Raw genomic sequence first — 26673 nt, forward strand, 5'->3', positions numbered from 1 at the left:
TCACGATATGTCCAGTATTTCGTCATTGTAGTACGGTGCCTCGGCGGTCACATTCCCGGTTCCGGGCACACCTACAAAAGAGGCAACAGGAGATGAGGAGGGGTGAGAACGTTATCGACATTTATAGCTTGCCCGTTATATTGCACAGTTCCTCCTACTGGAAAAAAGATGTACCATGATATCTGTGACTGCTCCCTGCCAAGCTGTTCGGCGAAAAACTCTTTGGGCCTAAGGGCTCGTTTCACGGGAGGGAAAACTGCTACCTATCCGACTATCAAAATGCTAAAAGTGGAGTAATTGTCAAAGGATGAAAAATCACTCGCTTTGAGGCATTCTTCTGCTCTCGGGTGAATGATACGTTCTCAAAAGAGTTTGCAACTTTTGTGGGGCATCTTCTGCTCAAACAGTAATCGTCATATTTTTTTGCTTGCATTTTCTTTCTTCTTGAAAACTCTGTGGTCGCTACATTCCGTTCGAAAATGCTATGTCACCTTTATAACGCGCATGCGTTATGGACCTGGAATTAGTGAGCGCGCAGCGTTAAACTTCTAGCCTGAAGTTTACCGCATGTTGCATACTTCTGCAGTACTCTATTGCTTATTCTGTGCTGTTTCGTTTCAGGGTTCTCCCTACAGCGGCTACACCGCGACGCATTCATCCCCATCGCAAGAGTGCGCAGTCAACTTAACTTCAAAAACGATACGATGGAGCAGTAAAACAAAGGCCTACGTGCGATTTCATTAATGAATAACTGAAAGTTACTGAAATGTCAGGTTGTTACGAGGCAAATTACTGTGGTGATAATATAATTTCGCGTGGCACCGGTAGCTTTACGCGTCTTTTCAAGCTGCGAGTGTACAGTGCGGCACAAACTTAAAGATGACACCCGAATGCGCACGGCATGAGCAACAGCCCCTTTTTAGGAGGCCTGGAAGTACCTACATTTGCAGAAATAGTCGATTTAGGTTATCTTATGTCAAATGTTAGGCGCTTGCTTAATGCATCCGGGCTGCTTCCTCCAGCACTCGCAGCTGCCCCTCTGCATATTAATGTCACTTTGACTGCTTTACAAGAAAGATTCTCGTGGTTCATGGATCTCTGTGCTTCCCCTGATCTCTTCGCTGTCTGCAGCACGGCCGTTTGGACGTTTCATTGACTGCGAGTGCCGGAGTCTCGCCCCTGATGTCCTCCGAGGTTTGGCAATGCGCCGCTTCATCTCGGAGGCTACAGACACTTTTTTTGTCTTGCGGCGTCCCTATCACACTTGACAGACTTGAGTCCGGAGGGCATGACAGGCAAAGCAAACGGCTATCACTGCGCTCATAGCGATCACTGGGAGGAACTTGAACACTGACGCACGGACTGGGGAAAACTTTTCGGAGGCTGGTGCCTGCTTATATTGTGGCTTCCGACATTGTCACTGCAATCTCGGAGGCCACGCTCATATGCGCACTGCGCGGTGAGTGTGCCACGGGTGCGGCGGAGTCTCAGCTTGTTACTTTTAGATAAAATATCAAGTTAATATAGCCTGAGGGACAAGTCCAATCTTAACCTAGGGCACACAGTTTCTTTGGGCACACCACAGACAAAAACAGGAGAGCGTGCGCTTGCCGACGCTGGAGAGATCCTGCAGAGAAGCGGGCGAGACGGGGTCGACGCCGTCGCTTCGAAGGTTTCCGGGGGCATGCGGAGCGTCGACTGGCGTGCCGTTCTGATTGTGCGCCTGTAGCTTGTGTGGAACCACACCGGCGCCGTAGTTCATCAGTGCGCGATCTGCGTTGGACGCGAGGAGGGAAGGAATACACAGTTTCGCCCGAAAGCCGAAGCATCGATTGCGATAGCAAATTAGTAGACAAATATACGAAGTAAGGATAGTAGTATTTAACGGCCGGGTAAACTTGAAAACATTCGCTTACTAACTGAATTAACAAGAGGGGTGTCTGCGCACACAGACAAACATGAACACATCACACTCGATGACCGCGGACGCTCGCTGTTAAAAAGCTGGCGTGAGCAAGCACGGCAGATGCAGCGAGCGAAGGGACCTTCGTGCTGTCTATCGCTTCAACGGCAACAGCGGCGAGAAAACAGCACGCACAAAAGTATCAGCCGTCTGCAGATCGTTTTCAAGATTTGCGCGCGACCACGCGCCGCCGTGTAGAGTACGCTGGCCGAGTAGAAGCCGGCCCCAATTCCCTCCCTCACTGCCTCCCCACTTTCCTCCCTTTCGCGCGCGAGGTCGAGCCGCGATTGTCAGTTTCCCTTGCTCCAGGGGGTGAAACACGCAGTTGCTGTCGGAGCTCAACGCTGATTCCCCCTCCCACTCTCCCATACCCCCATGAACTTTCGCACGACGGAAGACGGCGTGTTTTCTCTCTGCCTTCCTCCCTCGCGCGCGCCAGATTGAGCCGTCATCTCGGCTCCCCTCGCGTGCTTTCACTCGCACATACAGCATACAGCGCGCGACGGCGGTATTATTGCCCTTCGACTTTATGCGGAACAGCACGGCGATGCCAACGGCAAAAATACGCCTGAGTGTCCATATAACTGCTATCGCAATAATATTTAGCAGGTATCTTCAGCATACCTATACATGCATCGAGAACAGCTACGTTAGCTTTTCCGACGTAAGCTCCTAAGACCCGCAAGGATTTTCGAATGCAATATCCGTGGTTACTTAAAGCATTCTTAATTAGGCATTTTGAATTTAAACAGATAATGTTCAGTGGTATCGCTAGTCTCCAGACCAAGTCAAAATTTCGAATTAAATTCTGGCGTTTTACGTGCCAAATTTACCGTATGATTGTGAGACGCACCGTAGTTTCGGGCCGCCATCAAAATGCGGCCGCTGCGGCCGAGATCGAACCCTCGACCTCGAGCGCCTCGCAGCGCGACGCCATATAGCCGCTAATATGAACTACTACGGCGAGTCAGTCCGAGTGTGCTCACCATATACACGTATACTATGCGCCGATGGACACGCCGCTGGTGGCAGCCTAGCAAAGCGCACTCTCGAGAGGAGCTAGGGCCGTAGTCCCCCGTACTTTTCTGCAGCGTTACTCGTGCTTATCTGTTTGATCCACGTTTTCGGAGCGAAATAAGCGACACCCGTCTCATGCGCGTAGTAGCCAAAGCTTCAAGGCATGCCGCTAAACAATCTTTTCGCTAGGTGCAGTGCTAAAGTACGTGCAGAAGTCGGCCGGCGATACGGTTTCCATCGTTCCCGCAAGATTCCATAGGCGGTAGCAATGGATCGCCAAGGGTGAGCCACAGTTAGGCGGCAATTCCTTGCCATCGCGCTTTCTTTCGTCATCTCGGCGTTTGTTGCAATCGATCATGCTTGCACAAGTAAGTGATGAAGTTGATCCCGGTGTATACGTCTGTTTTGGTTGTTTGTCCGCGGTGCTGCAGTGCGGGTACAAGGTATTTCGCTTAGATGCGGAATGCCACTTTTCCGCCCATACCGTTTGCCGCTTCTTCACTGTGTTGCTCTTACTATAGAGTGCACGAGTGTACGAGAGCACGAGTGCATCGGGCTGTGTGTTGAAGCCGCTGAGGCTTGCAAGAACAGATCCTGTAGGGAATTATGCGGCCCGTTAAGTCATCGCACCAGCTGTTACGCACTTCGTGTCTTTGGATCTACTTCTTGCGTGGCTTCGCCCATATTGAACGGTTGCTAGTTGCTTCAGGCAGAATTTCTAATTCTTTTGTTAAATACGAGGTTCTCGCCACACCTTGTTTGTACAGTGTTAGATCACGTTTCTTTTTATCGGAATGATAACAGGTGACTGTTCCTTTAACAGCTTTAGTCGTTTCGCCCGAGGACACTGTGGTTGCTTGGGAAATGTGTTAGAAAAGATGCAGCCATGCAAGGGCTAGCATTGCTGTTAGCTGCTCCACATGACGTTGTTCGATTTTCACAGGAAAATTCTCATGTTTGTGAAGTCGTTGTACCTTGATGCTACCGGAGCAGACTTACCACGCAGAGTGGCTTTTCGCGCGTGCGACTTCTACTCAATTGAATTCTCATCTTTTGGTGCTTAGGAATGCAATGCCTACGCCGCAGAGGACTGAAGCCGGCATTGCCGCCTGCGCCAGCCATCTTGGCCGGCGAGGCTTCGCCATTAAACATATCGTGCGTCTTATTTCTTCTGTAGCAATCGAAAACAATGTACTCATAAGTTGGTAAGGCTTTAGCTTTGCGCGTTTCCAATAAGGTCACTGAGAAAATTTTACATTGCGAAAACTGCAGCGGGAAGGGCAGTTCGTTGACGTGCGTAGCGGAGTTGCATCTGCAGGACAGCGCTAACTCGCCCTTTTATTCACTCGTGCCTTTGATGACTTCGCTGACTTGTGTAAGCATTTCCATTAATAAATTCGTAATTATTCTTCTTGAGGTGACTTTGACGGCACTCATTCGGCGATCTCGCTTGTATTTAGCCGCAGAAAAAAAGGTCACGACAATGTGTGCCGGCATTGCACCGTGCCGAGTCGTTTGATATATAAGTCCGTGCCAACGGCGTGTACATATTATTGATATGGAGAAACTGTATTACGGCAAGGGTAGAATAAAAAGAATGATTAAAACATCTCATTCAACAAAACGAAGCGGCTACTTAACACTAGCCCCACGTCGTATAACGGCATCGTTGTGCTTGTCTGCGGGACGCGCGCAGCATGTATGCGGACTGGTTTATCCCGAATCCCGGTAACATCGTGTACATGTCCGCTCTCATAGAGGCCTGCGCCTTTCCTGCAACTGTCACCGGTGAAGTAGAGGTTTTACCCGAATGAAGGGCGGACTTCAGCCATCCTTGCTGCAAAGCGCTGTCATCTGCGGCTGGATGCCAGGCGCACTTTCGAAAGCACCCGCTAGGTGGCTATCAATGGCGCCTCTATTGGCAACTCCAATATCCGCTACTTGAGCTGGCGACACTGTGTAAGTAAACAAAGATGGCTACGGCATCCAGGTTCACGGGGGTTCTTTCGCTTGGTGTTCGATGCCACAAAAGAGAAACGTGACCACGTGGTCACGTTTCTCTTTTGTGGCGTCGAATCGAGGTGTTTCGTAGAATCCGAAAGAGTCGTTGCTGCCCATCACTTTATTTTGATCGGTCTGAAGGATTTGAGCGAAGAAATCGCTGAAATAGTTGCGCTGTGTGTGTGCAAACGTCCGGCCTGCTCAGCGAGTTGCATCAGATTTTTTAAAAGATAGGGATCCTTTCAAGCGAGGAGGAGGTAAAAAACAAGGAAGTGTCTATGCGTAACTGCCTCCGAAATGTGCAGGCACTTGTGTGCGACGTTGGCCCACTACCACAGGTACGATACTTGACGGTTTTCGACCTTCATAGATAATTATCCACTGCGACTTGTGTTACACTATATCACATGCGGCATCTCACAATATATAGGCTGTAACGTCTGTCGCACTTTCAGAAGTTGCGGTATATACGGATGTTCTGCACTGATAGAACGAGGCTAAGAACTGCAAAGTTACCAGGTCAGTGTCTTGGTATAAAAACAAATGAGAGTTCCGTTTGTGAGTCGGGGTGCACCTTCTTTTTTTAGATGTCTGGTACGTGGTGTAAGGTCGTCTGCGTCCCATGATTGGCGCTTGCTTATGCTCGCAGTACGCAGTAGTCGAGGTGGGGTCCGGGCTTGGGAACACATTTCTCAAACCCGTTGAAACGTGAAAAGCAAATGACAACAAAACGGACGAAGTTGAGTTTCTTCCAACAGGTTTCCAAAATTTAGCGAGGGTTTTCTTTTGGTAAAGCCAGTTGTACTAGTGTAAATACAAGAGTTGAAAAGGAATTAAACCTGCTGTAGCGGAATTTAACCGTGTGTACAGCTTCGGAAAGCAAACTAGCGCAAGTCGAACGCTCTAAAGCTGGAACGATCGAGCGCTGTTTGCAATTCGGCTTCTAAATTTCTTGCGAGCAAATAAACCGGCAACTCACCGCGTTGAATGAGAAAACAGCACCTTCTGCTTGTACCGCTATACTAAAGCACGCTATGAAAACGATATGTCGCTCCTCGGCGTAAGATCTATCGTGTTCAACTTCGATCCTTGCGAGGCAGTTATTCCTACTGCCGTGGCTGCAGACAAATGCACATTAGCCAGAATATTCCTGCTGCTTCAAGGATTAGTAGCACTAATGCTGGGGCAGAAAACTATAAACGAACAAAAACCAAATGAAGGTTACGCATACATCACTGTAATTTATCAAATCATCTGCCTGAACAAAGTACACTCCGCGATTTTAAACGCCAGCAATGTTTTTAAAATATATAAAAAGAAAGCAATGATCTACTCGCCGGGAATAAAGAAGTCAACCCGGGTGAAGTTTTTCGATACCGGCATAGTATCAGTCACCTTTTCCCAATGCGGAAGTTTCTTATCGAAGTCGATCTCCGATGCGCGTCGTCGGCATTCTAGAAATCGTACATTGTTGTCTTTCGACCGCGATTACACGCATAGTAGTGCACAACAAAAATATTTCCGCATTCGTCGCTTTTTTTTTCGTTGTCGGTCTTGTGCACCGCGGCATCGCGACGATTTGAGAACTACGATGCATTGAGCGCACTTCGTGATAGGATAACCTCTTTCATTTCAAACCTGAACCTGGATCGACTGTTTCTCAGCGCGGCCGCTAGGTAGCGAGCATTTACTTGGAGTCGCGAACAGGCAATGCACTACGTGCATATGCGTGGAGTGCCACTTCGATAGTGTGGCTCTCCTGTCATTAAGGGCTCTTCGTAAATCAGCTTTTCTTCCCTCTCTCAGTTTACACGTTTCGCATAAAAAACTAGGGCGCGCGCATGATTCCAGCGCCGGAAACTAGCAGCCTATTATCATTTAGAACTATGCGAAAGGTTTAAGTAAAACGCACATGTCGCTTCTTTCCCGGGCTTGTTTGATTCAGTTCCAGAGATAAGTGCCTAGTAATCTTTTTTTACCGGATCATTGGCCTTTATCGTCAAACATTCATTGCAAACAAGCTCATGCACGCACAAACAGGGACGCACAGGCACAAAGGGAAAACAGTGAGTAGCAGCATCTCACTTCCGTATATGATAGTCAGGACGACGAACACCACAGCCAAGCCCAGGAGGAGGAGTGAACAGCATGTCCTCACGATGAACTTGGCTCTGCAACAGGTCGGACGCACATGATCTAGCCTTCGGACTGAAGACATCATTGTTCAACTCAATACAACTTAAACCTGCTGATTATTCAGTACAAACTTCCTGCTCATTTCTTAGGAGACAAAAGCAACAGTTTCGGATTGTCCGCAAACGTACTATTACTAAGGCCATTCAGGCGAGTATTCAAGGACCCTGGTATCATAAGTTACAGAATACTGGCGATGTGCGCAAGCAGCAGCAATAAATGGTGGCACCGCCTGTTCGGGCTGAGTTCAACAGGAGCCTGCAAGGCTATTATCACAATGGCGAGCTCCTAATGGCGAGCTAATGCTCTTAATTAATTTACCCTACGCTTTCTCTGGCCGCACTGCATATATTATTCGTATATGGTGGTCTGTGTCTGATTCTTTATTCCAGACATGCATGCATATGTAATGGTCGAGAAGAAGGGAAGAAAAGCTGCTAAGCCGCAGCTTGGTGTTGTTACTTTCCCCCAGCTAGTTTGTCGATGTAAAAGCGTTAGCAACAGCATGTATTGTCAATGTATGGAGGCTTGAAAAAAAATTATTCAATGATAGCAGCATGAAAGAAAGAAAAACATTTTCTCGGCGTTTTCCAGTAGAACGAACCGCCCCAAATATCCCTATCAGCGCTGCTATATTGCCGTCCTCCTTAGTGGTGAACGTTCCCGTATTCCGTAAACTGCAATAACTTATGCGGTCGGGCAATAACTCTCGAATGTTGCCTATTATAGCGGCGAAAATGAACGACGAACTTGCTTTCTTAAATTGCACGCTCACAGCGCAGGTGTCACTTTGGCATCGCAGATTTTCTTGCATTTTCGTACATTTCATTCCTACTTGAGAAGAACAAAAATGTCACGAACATGAAAAGTCAAACCGTCTTTCACATGAATGCGCCCTTACTCGCTTTTAAAATTCTGAGTTCGAACTGGCGATCTTAACCCAACTGCCTTCTCCTAAACTAAACTACTAGGTGGCGCCTGCTGTATAAATGATGTTGCAGATCCGGCGCCGTGACCGTGAGGGACGCTAGCTAACACCAGGGATAATCTTGTAAGCATGCACAGAAATACATAGGTAAGCGAACAGCAAGATGGCCGCCACGCGGTAGCTGAATTGGGAAAGAACCGAATGCTTAAATGCGAGTTCAGCTTCTACCTGTGGCACGCCGTCTTTTGGTCTATTTTTACTATAATTTTCCTTGCTGCTTCCACATTTCTATTATACATAACAATTAAGAGGAAGAGGAAGTGACTGTATGAAGCAAAACGTTTGACTTAGCCCTAGATTTTAAAAAATAAATGGCTGACAACTTGGATGCCTAGAAAAATGAAATAGTAGCACAAAGTTTACAAGTGCGTAGCCCTGCTCGAAAATACAGATATCGCTGTTTTGTAAAGTGCATTTGTCAGAGAATCTAAAGCAGAGAGCGGACAAATTTTATATGTGAATTTGCAGCTTACGTGAATTCGTTAATTAAATGTTTACGTCTGTTTTACAAAATTGTTACTGAGATAAAAATGGCATATTTTAGCGGTGTATAATACATCAATTTTGTCCGCTTTAGACGTATTATTAGATGCCGTTTATCTCATTGCGATTTCATTTTTTGGGGTCATTTACAGTTGCATATATGATATAATCATTTCTTGAAAGTTTGTAATTTTGAGCATTCTTTTATTTAAAAAATTAAAAGCGTAAATCACCATTCCGCTTGCTGCTGTGCCTAGATTGTTACTTTTTCTTTTAAATGCTACAAAGCTCGTCAGATTTGGTGAGTGGCTGCCGAAAAAAAAAAAACGATTTCTTCGTTCTCATGTAATTTGGTGGGAGTCCCGAGCTGAAGCTTCCTCTTAATTTCCGCCATGTTTTCTCCGGCGGCACTGTCTGTTTTTTTCGTACATGATTGTTTGAGTCTTTGTGCATGTCTTTATGTCAGACATGCACATATAAGTACGTGGCTGCGCAGAAGGAAAAAAAAAAAGAAAGCCGGCGAGTCGTAGCTTGAAGCTGCTCCCTTCCCCCATGTATACATCGGTACAGCGGTACGCACGAAAAGAGAGAGATCGTAAGGAACAAAATTCGAGCCCACCCACCCGCCCTCCCCAATCCGTTCCTTCAAGTTCTACTTTTGTATCGTAACTGCTCTTCCTAATTTCTACGTGCGAGTTGTCAATGAAAGTTTCTTACGGATCTTTTCGGGCGCTCCTGCGAAGTGAGGTGTAAATATTCTCGCTTTCCGCTGACCTGCATAAGCAAGTTAGTAAAGTAAGTAAGTACTAAGTTAAGTAATTAAAATAATAAGTAAGTAAGTATATAAGAAAAAGTAAAGTAAGTATGCATGTAATTAAAGTAAGTAAATAAGTAAATAAATAATTCATGTGGCGCTAGAAGAGAATCAAAGGTATCATTAGGTAAACATGTATTCTGTATTATAAGCTGACATCGCATAGCGTCTTCGGTAGCAACGCGAAACCCCGAATTTCGGGTAACCCAATGCCATTACGTAGCTGACAGCGCATAAAATTAACGGAGAACTCCGGCACGCAAGCATTGGCGATAATCATACTTTCACCTTTATGGCACTGTTCACTTTGCAATAGAAAGGACTGCTCACTACCATGTCGTCATAGGCAATAACTTCTTTTCTAGAGCTCGTTGATGTGTGTATGAGACACTGGTCAAAGAGGACGCTGAAGGCAGGTGTAAAATCTAGCTGGAGTGGATAACTGCGGTTCTCAAAACCTGCCAGCCCCTGTTCTACGACAAAGAATGAATCAATAGCTGAAGGAGTGGGAAATGAAGACAGCATTTCGCTTGGAACCACCGAACTGCCCAAAGAAATGGCTGGGAATAATACGCTTCTACGTTCCCTCTCTTATATGCCAAATGCTCCAATGGACGCTCCCTGTGTGAGTTTGAGTTTATTTGACAATATATATAAGTGGCCAGATGTGACGAAAAACAAAAGCTGCGTTACGGCGGCAGTTTGATTGCCTCCATCACCAGGAAACAGCATAAGCAACAAAAGAACAGGGAGCCTAAAGCAACCCTACACACGAAAATGCGCACGTGGTCTTGCATGACAGACATAATAAATAAAACTTTCAAATAATACATAAACCGACTAGATGTTTATACAATGTACGGTCACAACATTATGTTAAATAACGCAGTTTCAGACAAAACACGCTAATTCTAAGTTTTTAATTTCCACTTTAGAAGAACATTTGGAAAACAGAAACCAGAGAGCACCTTTAGGAACATTCTCATTTCAAGCGCGGTGAATGCTGCCAGCTTGGCTAGCCAAACGACCTCGAGGCCCACCTGTCGAGATATCATGCTAACCCTGATGTCTTAGAACGTTATTACAACCGACGCTCCAAGTCGGCTCAAAGGGATGGATGTCACGGGGGTGCCTTCGATACAGGGTGGTGATTTATGCCACCAAGCCAGTTAATTTCGCATGTCTTTTGCTTTTATTATCTACCCTTAAGATTCGTGGTTGGTGTTAACAATCCAATCTGAAAGAAATTTATGTCACGAAAAAAAAAACGCCTTTTCATGCTGCGTGTTCTGTGCCTTTACACCACCAATGCTCAACCCGTGTTTTACTATTCTCAACTGCAGTTTAAATAACGTTTGCCCTCTTATCCATAAAACCCAAGGCCTCGGGCAGAGTACTGTTCCTGCATGCGCTATGGGAGCCTATACACTAATTAACTCTATGGCAGGGTTGTACGACAGCGCTGCCTCTCGACTAAAACGGTTGTTTCCTTTCAGTGATCTTGGACGGGAATTCCTTAGCGAAAATTTTATACGCAAGTACGCTCGGGGTCTGATCAAGTGCACTCAAGTGAAGGTGTGCCTATCAAGCAACTTTTTGTCGTAACAGTCATGGAGGATCGAGCGTTCTTGAAGCGCATGCGCATTTTGCAGTGGAGGCGGCAACACTGCGCTTCAATTAATGAACGCTATAAACAGACAGTGTGATCTTCTATGTGCACAGGAACACTACTTGTTGTATTCAAGAAAGACTTTAGAGGCAAAAAAGAAAACTGTTATGAATACGGAAATAAAACTTCATAGCGATATCGAGAATCTTCTGATACAGCTAGCAGGTAACATTTGCTTTTATACCCACTAAACCACCAAGAAAGGGCTTCGCAGGGTAGCCCTTTCGTTGGCAAGAACTCACTTTGTTTCTTTTTTTTTACCCCAGCCATATCACAATAGAACGCTATACCGCGGCAATGACACATCCTACTTGGTGAGGTTGCTGCAGCAGTGTTTGCACAAAAGTCTGCAAAGGGAATCGGGCAACAGCAAATGTTAATCATGGTGGCATGTAGGTGGCAGATCGAGCAGTGTGGTCGATTAAGCGTTGATGTCGCGTACCTTGTTTCGGATGCGAGAATGGTAGCCACGAGGGCATCCGTGAGAACTGGCTGGGCAGGGCTCTCTTCTCTCCTGGAAATAAAAGAAAGTTAGACATCGTAAGCTATCCGGATGCGAGTCGACAGGTGGTACGTTGTACACCATGCTCGAGTGTCACTTGCTCACGATTCGTTGTAAATCATCGCTGATGAAACACTTCTATGTATGCAATGTCCCGATCCTGTACGTTAAATGCCCCTGTAATATTCGTTTGGGAATCTCGAAGATATTTTTTTGGCCGACAACGGTACCGCCGACGGCATTTCCATGCGGAGAATACGAAAAACGAACGAAGTTAGCGAATTGCATAAGGGGGAATATCAAAGCTGTCGTTTTTTTTGTAATTGTCATCATTGCTGTTATCCCTATCACCACTACCATCGGATTTTCATTTTCGTCATGAACAGCCTAATTAAGTCCATCTCAGGTCAGTGGTCCTTCCGAGAACTCTCCCGGTAGATCCACACAAGTTAATCCATACAACACACTCGCACTGCTTAGTGTCATCGCTCCAGGACTACGAAGACGCGAGCGAGTTAGCATACGTTCGTGGTGTTACACTAACGAAAGTTTATTGAAAACAAACTGAAAGACGAACTGAAAACGAAAACGAATGAGAACGACCAAGTAGCAAACATTATAATGTGATAAAAGTGGACAGGAACTCAAACACGTGTAGTTGGGGAAAAATACACGAAGACCAGCTGCAATTTTCTTGGGGTGGTGAAGGGCTTGTTTTATTAGGCGTGGCTAGAGCTGCTTCTCAGCATGAAACATTTCCGCGATCCCATTGCAGCGCTGATCCACGTGCTTAAAGCATATGTATGCCAAGAGATTTTGCTGTTGGCAAAGTCCAGTGAACAACAGCTTGTATGATAACGGCTTGATAAACGGAATCTGGGAGCCCCTTTTGATGAGCTAGAATGTTCCTATGTGAAATTCTCAGGTGTTACCAATAAGCATTCGGCTGAAAGATAGCGCTAACGTCGGCCCTATAGCTTCAGGACTTGAAACCTCCATCATGTAGCGTGTTAATATCTACCGCCTGCTGCTGCTTATAGCTTTTCTTGGCCTTCATTCTCTTTCTCTAATAGCTTTGAAGCAATAAATAATGAGGTCAGCAAATCTTGGTTATTACCTGGTTCGCCGTTACAAATTTACATATGCCTGCCACTCATAGTAATGCTGCTGCTGCTGCAAAAAAAAGAGACCTAATTGCAATAATTGTTTTCGAACATTCTTTCTGGCTTTCCCGTTTATATTGTATAGAATTGTATTATATTGCAGGGCCAATAAGCATGTTTTAGAGCAGTTCTCTAGCTGTTTTTTTTTCAGCTTACACAGACGTATTATATATCGCTGCTTTGCATGAGTGACTTGCGTCCATGATAAGAAACCTGTATGTCATTAACTAGGACTCATTACTCCTTTCCTTGTAATTGCCTGCGCTTTCGTGATTGCACGTAATTTGTTCACCTACTGACTACTGAGGACCTAAACAGTCCAGGCTAAGCCTGCGTGGCCTTTGAGCAGTGTGAATATCAGAGGGTAAAGGAAGGTGCATGCTAAGGGGACCGTATTATAACGCGATCACTTTCGACGATGGTATCGCCTCGGTCATCAGGCGCACACTGATTGGCTGGTTGCGCAAAACCGAATGCACTGATTGCCTGGTGGAGCACTACGTCACGTGAAGGCCAACAGCGATTGTCCGAAAAATAACGTCCCATGGATGCGGCATTTGTCAAACTGCTCGCTTCTTTTCTTATTGGTTTCGGTTTCAAAAACTTCTATGTTTGTGAGCCTCTTGTGACTCATCCACTCGTTTTCTAAACGTAAAGCTTTGCGCAGGCGCTGCTCTGTATTGCACTATCTGAAGCTAGGCTTATTATTTGCGTGTCCCAAAATTCTGCTGCAGTTTGCCTTTAGAGGGACACTAAATGCGAAAGCTATAAATCAGTTCTAAACGTAAAGTTCTGCGCGGGCGCTGCTCTGTATTGCACTATCTGAAGCTAGGCTTATTATTTGCGTGTCCCAAAATTCTGCTGCAGTTTGCCTTTAGAGGGACACTAAATACGAAAGCTATAAATCAGTTTATGCTAATACTAGTGAATTTCCTTCATAACTCTTGTTACAGTCATTTTATGAACAAGATGGGAGGAAACTAAAGCCACAATTTTTTTTTCTGTGTTGAAGCTCGCTCGGGAAGCCTTAAGCGCCGGCGCGTCGGTGTGACATCACGGATTTCGAAGTGCTTCCTCGTACTCGGGCAGTTTCTGTGCAGGAAAAGCTTTTGAAACTTGCTGATCGGATTCAGTGCTTGGATCTTTTTAAACACAATGTATTGTCCATTTTTACATATAGATAATTAACTAGACCAGGGCAGACACTGCCGCAATTCTGGACGTCTATGGGAGCTGGTGCGAGAAGCCCGGGACGGCGTCGCTACATGTCACGTTTCGTTATTGCGTCTTCTGTGGCTTACCACGACGCCTGTTCCGTTGGGGGTGCTCGTTTTGCTATTACAGAAGCGTAATTTATGAGAGAAGGCTATTAGGGTCTGTTTTTGATTAAATAAAGAAAGAGATTCAGCTGTATAGGTAAATTGTCCTTTTACAATACCGGAAAGCCACATTTCCCGTGCTAACAGCCAGATAAGACTGGAAAGTAGGTGGCGACACTTTCGGCACCGGCTCGTCTTGACGTCAAAGAAATTTCGACCGTTTTTACTTATTGGTGTGTGCCAATGAAATGGCCTTCAAACTCTTACACTTCTGTCTCCGCGGTCTTCATTAGGTTCTTGATAACGTTGTCGAGCTCGTCTTTCTCCCGTACCATCGAAGGCGTTATCCTGACTTGACGAGTAGCGCGCGCTTTCCGCGTAGTCGTCGGCATGGCAGGGTGCATCGGCGATGGTGGCGGCGTCGGCGACATCCCTGCATGAAGCGCCTTGACGCGCTGTTGCGGCACCGTCTCGATCTGGAGCTGCGACGTCACCGGGCTGGGCTGCCTGGACGCCACGGGACTTTCACGCTTGGACGACGGCGTCGGGCTGCTTCGACCTGGGCGTGACGACCACGTCGCGACCGCGCTATTCTTCGACGGCGTCGGACTCGGCCTCCCGGACGACGTGGGGCTAGCAATCGGCGAAACCCAGCCTCGGGAGGTCTCCGAAGTCGCGGGGCTCCGCTTAAGTTGTCCCGTTTCCGTGGGTCGTCGGCCCGTGGTCGAGTCCCGGGACGCCTTAGACGACGCGGGACTGCACCTTTTACCTATCGCGGCGAGCACTGTGGCCTTGGCTCGACGGCCGATGGCTTCCCTGGACAGCATGGGGCTCCTGGTGGACGGAACACGAACAGAAGGCAGAGATAGAGAAAAAATTTAAAGGATAAGGGATGCAGAGAGATATGCGTCGGGCACATTGCTCTAGCCTGCTACTCTGTGCTGGGAGAAAGAAGGAAAAGACAAAACATAACGGGCAGTTCTACGTATTTCCTAGTGTGCAGGCCTGTACTTATAACAAGACAAGTGAGGGTCGAATGACACGAGAACTAGATGTAGAGTCACTCCGAGGGTTCAATAAGATGTCCTCTGACAACATTTGGCTGTGGATGCGGGCATGAGTATATCAGCCAGCATCTGCTGATCTTCTGTGTATTGAGGACAGAGTGCAATTGCGCAGTTGTTTACATTGAAAGGGGAAACAGTGACCTTGTGCAAGATGTTCGTTCAAACCTGTAGTGTTTATTGATTACCAAGGGCCGCCATGTTGCTAGACCATGGTGTTAATTTCGTTCCACTAAAGATTAAAGTTTATATGGTGTAGCGGCTATTGCTCTAGTGTAAATGATCTGTGCGTCGCGCGACTCTCATTATTACTTGTGGCTCCGTCCCTTTTCACGCGTCTTTGTAAATCGTGCTGTGGATTTCGCTACGTACCCAGCCTTTTTCTTTTAGAGTTCTCGCTCCGATTTTTAGTTGCCTTACAGCAGCTTCGTTTAAGCGTTTGATGGGCGATGTTCGACTTCGACAATTTCTTATGGCATTCACGGTCTACCCACGGTTATATAGTCTTGTTTGAATGTGCTATTGAACTCGCTCAATGAACTTTAAAGTTCGTTGCCTATCTGTAACGTTGTGAGGAGGCAGCTGCGCTAAAGCCCATACACCCACAGGTCATAGGCTGATCAGAGCACTATTCATCGCTATTTTCTAGCCACAATATTGCCGTGACTTCGTGTGGCGCACGACAGCAGCCCTACATCTGACGCCAATGTGAGTGCGTTTCTGCGTGTGTGTGCGTGCGCTGAGGGGAAGGGGGTGGGGGCTGGTGGTAAGGTGGCTCCTAAGTATTATAGTTGCGGAACAAGTTTCTGGTGGTAGTTAAAGAAAACCTGTGATTGTAGAGCTGTTGCACATTTGTTACTGCGCCAATTAAGCAGTGGCACTTTCGGTTTATTGGAAAAGATATAAGGGAGGTGGGCGGGGGGCGAGTGAATCAGTTCAGCTTCCCACGCGTGATGGTTTTGAATTTTGCCCGAGCACGGAAAAGCCTAGAATTGAACCAAATGAAATACTCAGTGACTTATTTTGTTTCATTTTGCTGTTGTAAGGATGATATCTATGTTTCTCTTTTACATATTAAAGAAACACTAAATAAAAAAAAAAGGATTCAGTAGTAATGAATGTGTCATTCGTAATGAAGAAAGAGCTTTCTAAGTAAGAAAACGACGAGAATGGAAAATCGACATCGCGCCATCTATGTTCGACTGTGGAACCGCTCAGCACTGGCCGATTCACAGAGAGCGGCAGAGATAAAGGTCACGTGTAAGATCACGTTAACTCGTCCGTTTCGGCGCGGGTGATTCAAATTGAGGACTGACAGCGGTACCTTCGGTGGCAATTCTCTACTCTTTTATGCAACAAAACGGTATACTGTCACACAGAAAACGACGTGAGACTTTTAGAAAAAGTTATGCGTCGTTCTAACTCGGTTCGACGTTTTCCTTAAGTGTGCCCTCGAACCTAACCCGAATAAGAGTGTGGTAAAGTTTTTTTTTTTTTTTTCAGGAGCGTTCTTCCTTATGCTCGCGTTGCCTCGGTAGTTTCCTGTTAATTGCGACAAAAATTATCCGCCAGTATATCGAAAATGGCATAGTTTCGTTCCCTGCGCGCGCGACTGCGCGACGTGGGAACGAGCAGACGAAATGAAAGTGCATCTCTATGTGAAGCAGGCCCAAGTCCTGGCCAGAAGAGCCCAGCTACGGCTCGTGCGTTCCTCGTGCTCTTCTCTCTCCACCACTAGCCACGGCGATGTCGCGGCTCTAGGCGGTTGTTCTCACATTATTTAGCTCTCCAGTAATCGACATGTACGCTATTGCTTGGCGGTCATCACAGCGGGAGGAACGAACAGACCGATCAACTCATGTGAACTAACGATCTAATCAACAAACTAATGAAAATCAATTACATAAATGACTAATTAATGAACTAAATGACGGAAAATGACCATGAACCGCCTAACGAACGAGTAAGCTAACAACTCAGTTAACTAACGAACAAATAAACGGAATAACTTGATCGCACAACGTCCTAGCTCATAATTAGCTTAAAAGAAACTTGCTCGGCTAGTTGGTGGCTGGGGGGAGAGGAGGTAGTCTTTTTGGAGTGATTGCGTGTATGCGGGGGTGTTTTTTGTGCTCTAACGTGTTTTAGCAGCCTAATTAGCTGCTGTTCGCCGCAAAGATGAGCTAGATGGCTGAATATAAATATCTAGAAGGTCATTTAGGTACCGAAGGCCTATGGGTTTAGGCAAGTCCATGCACTCGCTGCCTACGTAGAGACTAGCCGCGTAGATATAGTGCTATTCTTAGCTGGGATACTATTTCGGACATTATAAATTTTTGCCGCATCGTCAAATCTGCCACCTTCTGAGCTGTGATCGTTCCACTGCATCGGTTGCGCCCTCCCAGAATGGCTGGAAAACGCGAACATGACGGAGTTCGACAACATGGCGGAATCTGAGTGTCTAGAATAACACCACAGCAAACTGTCAGCGTGTCTTCCTTTTTGCGTGTCTCCTTCTATAGCGGGAAACGTGCCTCTTTACAGGTACCGATTACATAGGCCATGAAACAGCTCTCTAGAAGCACGTTTCTAAGCCACTATAGCCGTCCCAGTCTAAATGTTCTGTGCACGCACAGTTGCGTTCCCGTAGTTCAGCGGTGCGGTCTCTAGAGCACGGTCAGTTCTGATAGTTCGCTCACCGGTGAGGTGTCGAGCCAGCGCTGCTGGTTTTCTCTTCTATTTTCTTCGCGACGATAGCCATGATGTCGGCGTCCGGCGTCATCACGGCCGAACCGGTGTCTGGCGGGTACACGCTGGCGCGGCGTAGTAGAGAGCGGCACTCCTCGTCCTTGACCGATTCGCTGAAGAGAAGGAAGTGTCCGAGGGGGACGCCATATGTATAGTTTAGCACATCCGCCGACACAGCGATTCGTAATATGATTGCTAGAGGGAGATCCGCCATAGCAATCTCTGAGCCACGGTTGAAATCGCGAACAACAACAAAATTTCCTACTGCTTGGCATGGATTCATTGACAAAGTACAGTGCCGCCTTTTTTATATTTCTACTTTATATTTAGCTTGGCTGGGTATCGACGCCAAAACGTTTTTTTCTTGCACCGTGCTGGTGCACTGTGCTCTCTGACCGGCATGACAGCATTCTTTTACGGGGCCTCTCGGCGACTGACGAAGTCGAAGCCTCCGATGCCTTATGTTAGCGAGCGGAGAGGGTGATAAATTCGGGAATGGCTCCTGGCCCAACCAATCGAGCAGTGATGGTGACGCATTCGACGCGCGCCCGGCGCAGCGCGACCACACAATGACGTAATTACTCATGTGCGCCTCCTGCGCTCCTCTTTTCCGTCCACTACGGCGTCGCTGTCCCGTGATGTAACCTGAGTTACTGTACAGGCTCCCTTTAGGGAGCCTATGCGGTCACTCTAATGCAGCAGTAATCACCGACAACCGCCTCCTCCTTTTTTGGCTCCGCACTCTTTATTGCCCTTAACCTTTCTTACACGTGGTATACTCCACCCTTCCTCTTCTTTCCCTGCTTTTTACGGCGATAACCCAGAGCGCCAAACACGCCTGACAGATCTCTATGATGCGATCAAACGATCTATTCAGCATGACGGGGCGCCTAAATCGAGTGAAGGATTACACCAGACAAGCCAGGAAGTTTCCGGAAGACCTTGGCACTCGTACAAGTAAAAGTTGGCGACCAGTACGAGACGACGGCGGTGACGATGGCACGATAACGACGACGACGATCTGTTGACGGCGTAGATGACAGCGGGACAATGACGGTGAGGACACGACTTGACAACTATGGAGTGATGGCGACAGAATGTATAGACCCTTTTCGTGCTGATACCGTGGGCGCCACCATGTACGATCACGTGGTGACGCGTCCATTGCTTGCCTCAGCTGCCCCCATTGCCTCCGCGTTTACATTGAATGTGCATGACGCCCCGGTGCGACTCAGCTAATCTTTGTTTAGGGGAATATTGTGGACTGTGACTGAGTGAATGGCACGTAGCTGTGACCGCAGCTTCGGGGGACACGCAAGCGTTTCCTGAGCTCATTACGCATTGGCCAAACGCAGCGAACAGCCTATACAATCTTGCACTAAACGCCATCCTAGAAACGTATTCCAAGCTGTCCAAACTTTCCCCTTGTGAATTAAATCAGGATCATTGTGTCTTACGCTTCGTTCTTTATTTGCAAACACTTTGAAGCAGTGCATTGTCACGTTTCCGATTCAGTAAAATTCCTCGGTGCGGTCACGGTCCAGTTGTTTATTTTCTGCCTATATAATCGCTCGCGGGGGTGCTTACTTGCGAGAGGTTTGTTCTTGCTGCACATAATGCCTCGAACTTAAATGTTTCGTACAGACCCGTTCTCTCAAGCTTGTAGCAAAGATGTATTATCGCTAGTTACGGGCTCATTCCGCGGACCGTACTCATACGTTCACCTTCGAACGTTCGTGTGCTGTTGGTGTAGTCACCGTCGCCCATGATTCAGCATATTGATTGAAGCGTGCGCCCATTCGTTTATTCTTGATACGTTAGCGATAGAGTGGGCGTAAATTTGCGTATGGTTTGGGGTAGATGCGTATACCTAAGGTGTGAGAACCTCACTGACAGGAAGCGGCTCTACTCCGTTTGTCACTGTGTAACGAGCGGAACTCATTCTTGCCGACGTTCCGGGATTGATGTAATTTAATTTGGAGGTTTGCGATACAACCCTGACGGGTGAGTGATTTATTTTTTTATCCGCGGGAAAAGCCGTGCATCGCGAAGGGACGGCAACACAGGCAGTTCTTATGTAGCCGCGGCCCGTGAAATCGGTCACCCAGAGTCATCTCATTTCGTAGTATGCCAGTCACTATTTTTAAGCCAACTACAACACACGTCTTCACTCTACCGCTCCACATTTTACAGCATGAATGGAGCATAGTACGTTAGCGAACACACATTTGTTTTTCCGACAGCTGATCGCACAGAAGCAGCACAGAAGTTGTAAGGGTTTCAGTATTCGTGCGCTTTCTCTGAGGCAACGTGCGGCGCGCCGCCGTAAGTGCCATTTGGTTCCTCCGGAGCAAACTGCTCCGCGAAAAGGATCTATACGACGAAATGACGACGACGACGACGACATCACGACAACGACGGCATCACGACGACGAAACGACGGCGGGTTGACGGAGACGGTTTCAGGCTGGCCTCAAGCACGGCGCTCCGCGGCCAGATTGCTCACCAAAGAAAGCCGCGGAAGGTTTCGCAAGGAAGCTATGAGTTCAAGAAAAGAAAAAAAGAAAAATTATGCCAAAGCTATAGAAGATGATTGTAAATGTAAGCGAATAGCCGAACGGCTTAAGGAAGATATTCGTCTTATTAAAGAAATCTTAGGCTTGACGAGAAATATTTTTGTTTAGTGTGATATTAAGCTAGCGTTTATGCTTCATTGCGAACTTTTGTAGTCAACAGAGTCGTTAATCAACACATCTCTAGTGGTTGGATAGGTGGACAGCGCGAGCGTCTTAAAGAACAATGTCCGTTGGCGTTCAACGAGGAACCCCGCAAAGTCATCGCGAACTTCCATGGCGCGGGCGCCTCTGTTCAGGCTCCAGCAACAGCAACCATCGTCACCAAAACGGAGCGGCACCTCTGTTGCAGGCTCCAGCAACAACAACCATCGTCACCAAAACGGAACGGCGCCTCTGTTGCAGGCTCTAGCAACAGCAACCACCGACCACCAAAACGTAGCGGCGCCTCTGTTACAGGCTCCAGCAACAGCAACCATCGTCACCAAAACGGAGCGGCGCCTCTGTCCAGGCTCCAGCAACAGCAACCACCGACCACCAAAACGGAGCGGCGCCTCTGTTGCAGGCTCCAGTAACAGCAACCATCGTCACCAAAACGGAGCAGCGCCTCTGTTCCAGGCTCCAGAAACAGCAACCATCGTCACCAAAATGGAGCGGCGCCTCAGTTCCAGGCTCCAGCAACAGCAACCACCGACCACCAAAACGTAGCGGTGCCTCTGTTACAGGCTCCAGCAACAGCAAGCATCGTCACCAAAACGGAGCGGCGCCTCTGTTACAGGCTCTAGCAACAGCAACCACGGACCACCAAAACGGAGCGGCGCCTCTGTTGCAGGTTCCAGCAACAGGAACCATCGTCACCAAAACGGAGCGGCGCCTCTGTTGCATGCTCCAGCAACAGCAACCACCGACCACCAAAACGGAGCGGCGCCTCTGTTGCAGGCTCCAGCAATAGCAACCATCGTCACCAAAACGGAGCAGCGCCTCTGTTCCAGGCTGCTTCAGCGACAGCAACCACCGACCACTAAAACAGAGCAAAAGAGCCAAAGAAATGTCTTCGTGCTTAAACCGGCCACGCGTGAAACGTGGTGACAAAGACAGCTCACTCTCGGATGCCGACGGCGTTGTCTTCGGAGGAGTCGGGTTGGTCAGACGGCTGCTTGTCCTCCTCGTACGCGGGTGCGTCTACCAGCGTTACGCGCCTCTTGGAGGAGGCGACACCTTCGGCGGCCCTGGCCTTCGCCAAAGTCGCGTCACGTAGCGTGGTGACGTCATGCAGCAGACGCCGGGCTCTGATCGCGTCGTCGGGCGTCTCGTGCGACTTCTTCTTCTCCAGAGCATTCCGCAGGGTTCTGGCTTCTAGCTGCAGGAGAGTTGCCCTGCGTGAATCCGAAAATATGTGTACATACCTTACAAACTGGCAGAAATATGGGCGAGTTGGGAGTCGAGTCCCAAACAAGGGAGAGAGAGAGATGCAAATGATAGAAAGGCAGGGAGGATAAGCAATTTATACTTTTGGTTTGCTACCCCGCTCTAGGGGTAGGGAAAGGGGAAGTAAAGACGGAAAGAAGAGCGTGACAAAAATAAAAGCGTGAAATAAAAAATGAAGAGGGCCGGAATAGGATAATTATAGTCTTTCTAATAGGCGACTGCCACGTAAAAAGGGAACAAACAAGGGAAGTGATAGAAACATCCCATATTAACAGCATAGAAGACAGGTCCATGAGAAAAAGGTCAATACCTTATTCAAGAAAAGAAATTCAATTCTTTCTACACTCCTGCATGGCGTTGAGTCGGGATGATATGCCAACTCTTGGGCGATACGCCAGTATGCTGTTGTGGCTTCTTCTGGCACATGTTCCTTCTGTCATTGTCACTTCGCTTTTATAATTCAGCTTTTGCCAGCTCTTGCTGTAATTAGGTGTTTAGTTGTCAATAAAAAAATTATCTTGACAACAGCGCATATCCTGCTAGTTTACTACTTCTTTGGTGTCGTGTTGTGTTAGTAAACGCAAACGTACCATTAGAAATATCCTTGTTGACATTCTAAATATTTCCTGTGACAGTTTAGATTGCCTTCAATTAGCTTTCCTTAGGGAAGCTATAGATTTCGCTCTAATCTCTTGTAAGAGTTATGTTACGACTTATTGCCACTGGTGCCTTGCAAACTGCAGATAGGGAGAACAAGATATGGCGTTCGTAGTAGAACATGAACGCCGGTACTTCACTGGCATATCGCGGCCGCCATAATGTTATACTGCAGTCACGGTAAAAAACAGATGCGGCTCGTTATCTTGATTCTCTCATCGCCAACGGTATTGTTGAAACTACGATTAGACAATATGGCAGCATTTGAGTCACGTGATTACTTCTTACAGACAAGCAGCTAGCTTGGAAACAAGCATGGATATAGTAGAGGCACAATGAGCAGACGAATACGTTGACACTGCTCTTCGCTGTTCACCGCTTTGAACCACAGTCTTCGTCAAGTGTCTGTTGAAAACTAGGCCACGTGGAATGATCTTGCATTTCGAGAAACTTCATGCCAATTTGAAATTGTCGAAACTGTGATGGCTTGATAGAATTCCATAAGGGTGTGATGGCTGCGGAGCTCGATGCTTCGTGACGTCACGTTCTGCGCGTGCATGGTTCCATGCGGTTAACAAGTGGTACACACAGGGATGATCATATAGTTTCTTACCTGGAGCGGGACACGACAGACATCGACGACATCTCTTGGATGGCGTCGGCAATGTCTTGTGCCTTCTTCGCGGCGTCCTTGGCATTCTCTTCGATGGGATCCGTGGCAGCTTTTCTCGGCCTTCGAAACAAGAGATCACCGCGAGTGTGAGCATTAACTTCGTGTCCAGTGCAACACACGTGACCCACAAGCGCGATGGGACCTGACACTCGGCTATCTTTGCAGTGCCTGCCTTTTCATAGTCCTGAAAGCGCTAGTTAACAATGACTCAAAACGTGCCATTGAGCGCTAGCACGGGAAAAAATCAAACAAAAAAGAAACATGTCACTGCAGGCATTAAGTTGTGTAGTGAGAGTCTTTGCGGACGAACACGACGTTGTGCTCACGGCAAAGTAGTATGTTCTTGGCAATATGACGGTGCACGCTGAGAGATTCTGTTGCTCTTGCAGTATATGATATCAGAGCCGCTGAAACCTGCCAATTTTTTTTTCCTTTCTGTAGTTTTTTTCATAAGGAGGGGCTGGGTGGTGGGGGCTGGTGGAGTGGGTCGCGAAAACGCGCGCTTCGCGGTCATCTTTACCGTGCTGCGTGGGTGGCTGGGTGATGTTTACGATAACGCCTACAGCACCACCCAGTTATGCGCTTATGCGCTCTTAGCCTTCCTTTGTGGCTTTACTAAACACCACTCGTGAAGAAACTTGGGATAGCTGGGGGTTCATTCATGCATGTCTCGATGTGTGCCTCGTCCCTAGCGCTGTTCCACGCGATACGTCCAATACAAGCATAAAGAGTAAGCTTCAGCCTCTCTCTTTGAGTCCTGTTTATGTCCCTGGTATTTATCCTGCTTAACGTGACTTATCCACGCTTCTGACTCATGCTATCTATCTAGGTGCAGGTTGCGCACGAAGCCTACGCTCCAGTGTGGTGTCCACAAAATGGGACGAGGGGTCATTACAATGAGTGAATGGTGAGTGGTCATTCAGTGAGTACAAGGGTCACCGCAATGGAGGTGCGGTCACCACAATGGCCATTACAACGTGTGCCGTAACTGCTCTATTACAACTGCTCTAATATTTACTTAGGGTGCGCGGATAGTTGCACACGAGACCGAATCGAATAGGAATCGAATGGCACCATAAGCGAATCCATGTAAACATCGAATACCCTTTCGCATGCTTTTCCAGTATTGAGCAATCGTTATCACCAATAATATAAAACGACGTCCACATCCTAGTTTATTGCAAGTTTGTCACAACATTGTGAATTATGAATATGAAAGCACAAATAAAGCGTTATCAACAAATAACCAGTCCTTTCGCAACGTATTGACTCTTGGGTAGTACAAATGATAGAAGTTTAGCCGTAAATGTCTGGCTCCATGAATGAAATATAGCGTGCTCGACAAAGCATCTTCTCGAGTTTTATGTCTACTACAGCCGCCCGCCGGGTTGCAATTTGTCGCCGTATTGCTTCAATTTTACGTTTGAACGCACTCAGTTAACGGCTCAAAATATTCGAACACTATTCGCATTTACGAACGAATTGTAACTATCCGATTAGAAGGCAGGGTCTTTGTCAGTGTTCAAACTCGTTATTCGAAAGTTCCGAATGTTTTCGCATCCCTAATATTTAGAGAGAAGTACAAAAAAAAAAGTACGTACGGTTGTCCGGTCATGGTTCGTTTGCATCCACGCGTTGGTGCAAGCGTCTCTAGTCAGCGTTCACTTGGCGCCTAGCCTCGACGCCAGTGCCTCGTTCTTGAAACTGAGTGGAAAAGCCTACGATGAGTGCCCGTCATAACGACGAGGCTGCTGGTGGCACTTTTGTGCCCGCGCGCGACGCAAGAACTATTGGCTGTTGCTGTCACCCTACACAACTACGACCGACTGGTGGCGTCTCCACTGTCCTGTCAAAAACGTATTTCGTGTAGGCCCGAGGAATCTCTGGAGCAGCTTTGTGGCAGCGGAAGTATACATGCCAAGGTTGAGGACTGGGCGTGTTGGTATGGCATATTAGAGGCTCGATTGCGCAACATTTGGACGACACAAACAGAAGAGAAACCCCCCCCCCCCCCCCCCCGAGTATCTTCCAGTATTTATTCCATTGACAAGGGAATAAAACGATAGTTGCAACTAGCGCTCTGTGGTGTGTGTTTCTTTTCTGTGTGTGTCGTCCAAACGTTGCGCAATCGAGCCTCTAATAAAGAAGTATACAACTCTCATTGGTCGGGGTCAGTGAGCTCTAGGGATGCAAGCTTGTGGGGCAACGTGAGCGCCGCCAATTTTGTTGGTCACCGGCTTGGGCGACGTTTCTAAATGTGACCCGGAGAAGTTGTTCCAACTATAATGCACCAAGATTTAAAAATATGCAGATGCCATGCAGCTGGACAGAACCAAGGTAATGCTGTTTGCCGTCGCTTGGAGATACTCAGATTATCTTCTTTTGCATTCTGCCTAATTACGTAATTAGTCTTAATTATTCCATCAACTTCTCAAATATTATAGTTCGCTGAAAAGTGTCAGTGTGAAAATTGTAACGCATACAATGTACATACAATGTACATACAACGTACACACAACGTACTTACAACGTACATACAATTTTGCATATACATACAGCATACAGTACGTGCTACGTGAAAGTGTTGTTCCAAAGTTAAAGAGGCGCTTTGCCTGTATTAGCGGGCTTCTTTGATGCTCGGAAAAACAATTTTAGCTTGCACGTATTGAGCAACAGAAAGCTGCATCGGGAGTTTTTCATGTTGCTCGACAATTTCCTCACTGACATTTTTAATCTAATTGTAATATTTTAGAGGTTCGTTATTTAATTAATACATTATAAAATAGGCTCAATGCAGAAAATAATCCGAGTACCTCCAAGCAACAGAAAACTTTTGCATACTTTTATATCCTGGTCTGTGATAGTTGGGGCACCTTGTAGAGCAACACTGAATCAGTTTTGTCTCGTGAAATGTCGTTTCAAAACTATATACTTTCATTATTTATTCGCTTTTGTTGAAACAGTTTTTTATCAATATGAACAGAGACATGAAGACGCAACAACGCGTAGTAGGTTTACATGCTGACTGGATTTTTCTGTGAGCTCTCGGTATTTGCAAGGCAGTCCACGGCTGCTTGTCAGCGTCTATGACGACACAAGAACGCAGGCCAACTTGGTAGGGAATTTTCGCAAAAGCTGATGGCAATTAATAATGTACTAAAACCACTTCCGTACCATTCCGCATGCATCTGACTTTATATACGGAATAAGTATTTCGCCTAATCGCTTCTAAGATTATTTTGGTGTACCGGTGTACACCAAAACAGGTGTACCGAGGGACTGAGCTGAAAATTACAGCTGAATCGTGAAGAGCTGGTACAGCGCAAGTCAGCGCTCGGTTCCTTTATCTGGCCGGCTCGGCCAGTTTCTTCCTTTGTATGTTGCGCTGTACTAGTTCTAGAATGCAATACCAACTCGC

The 26673-nt window shown here is 47.0% G+C and overlaps 1 protein-coding gene across 1 annotated transcript; it reads right to left on the minus strand.

Annotated features, from left to right (window-relative positions):
* Nucleotides 1–24953, minus strand: LOC126543642 (uncharacterized). Its single transcript, XM_050190748.3, has 10 exons — nucleotides 24857–24953; nucleotides 23196–23315; nucleotides 21601–21873; nucleotides 17876–18037; nucleotides 14380–14946; nucleotides 11571–11642; nucleotides 9363–9419; nucleotides 7067–7152; nucleotides 1612–1773; nucleotides 1–71 (listed from the first exon to the last, which is right to left on the minus strand). The coding sequence occupies exons 1-10, from the start codon at nucleotides 24868–24870 to the stop codon at nucleotides 1–3; spliced, it is 1584 nt and encodes a 527-aa protein (XP_050046705.2). The 5' UTR covers nucleotides 24871–24953.
* Between the last annotated feature and the right edge of the window lie 1720 nt (nucleotides 24954–26673).

This window comes from Dermacentor andersoni, chromosome 10 (genome assembly GCF_023375885.2).
Source record: "Dermacentor andersoni chromosome 10, qqDerAnde1_hic_scaffold, whole genome shotgun sequence".
NCBI classification, from domain to species: Eukaryota; Metazoa; Arthropoda; class Arachnida; order Ixodida; family Ixodidae; genus Dermacentor; species Dermacentor andersoni.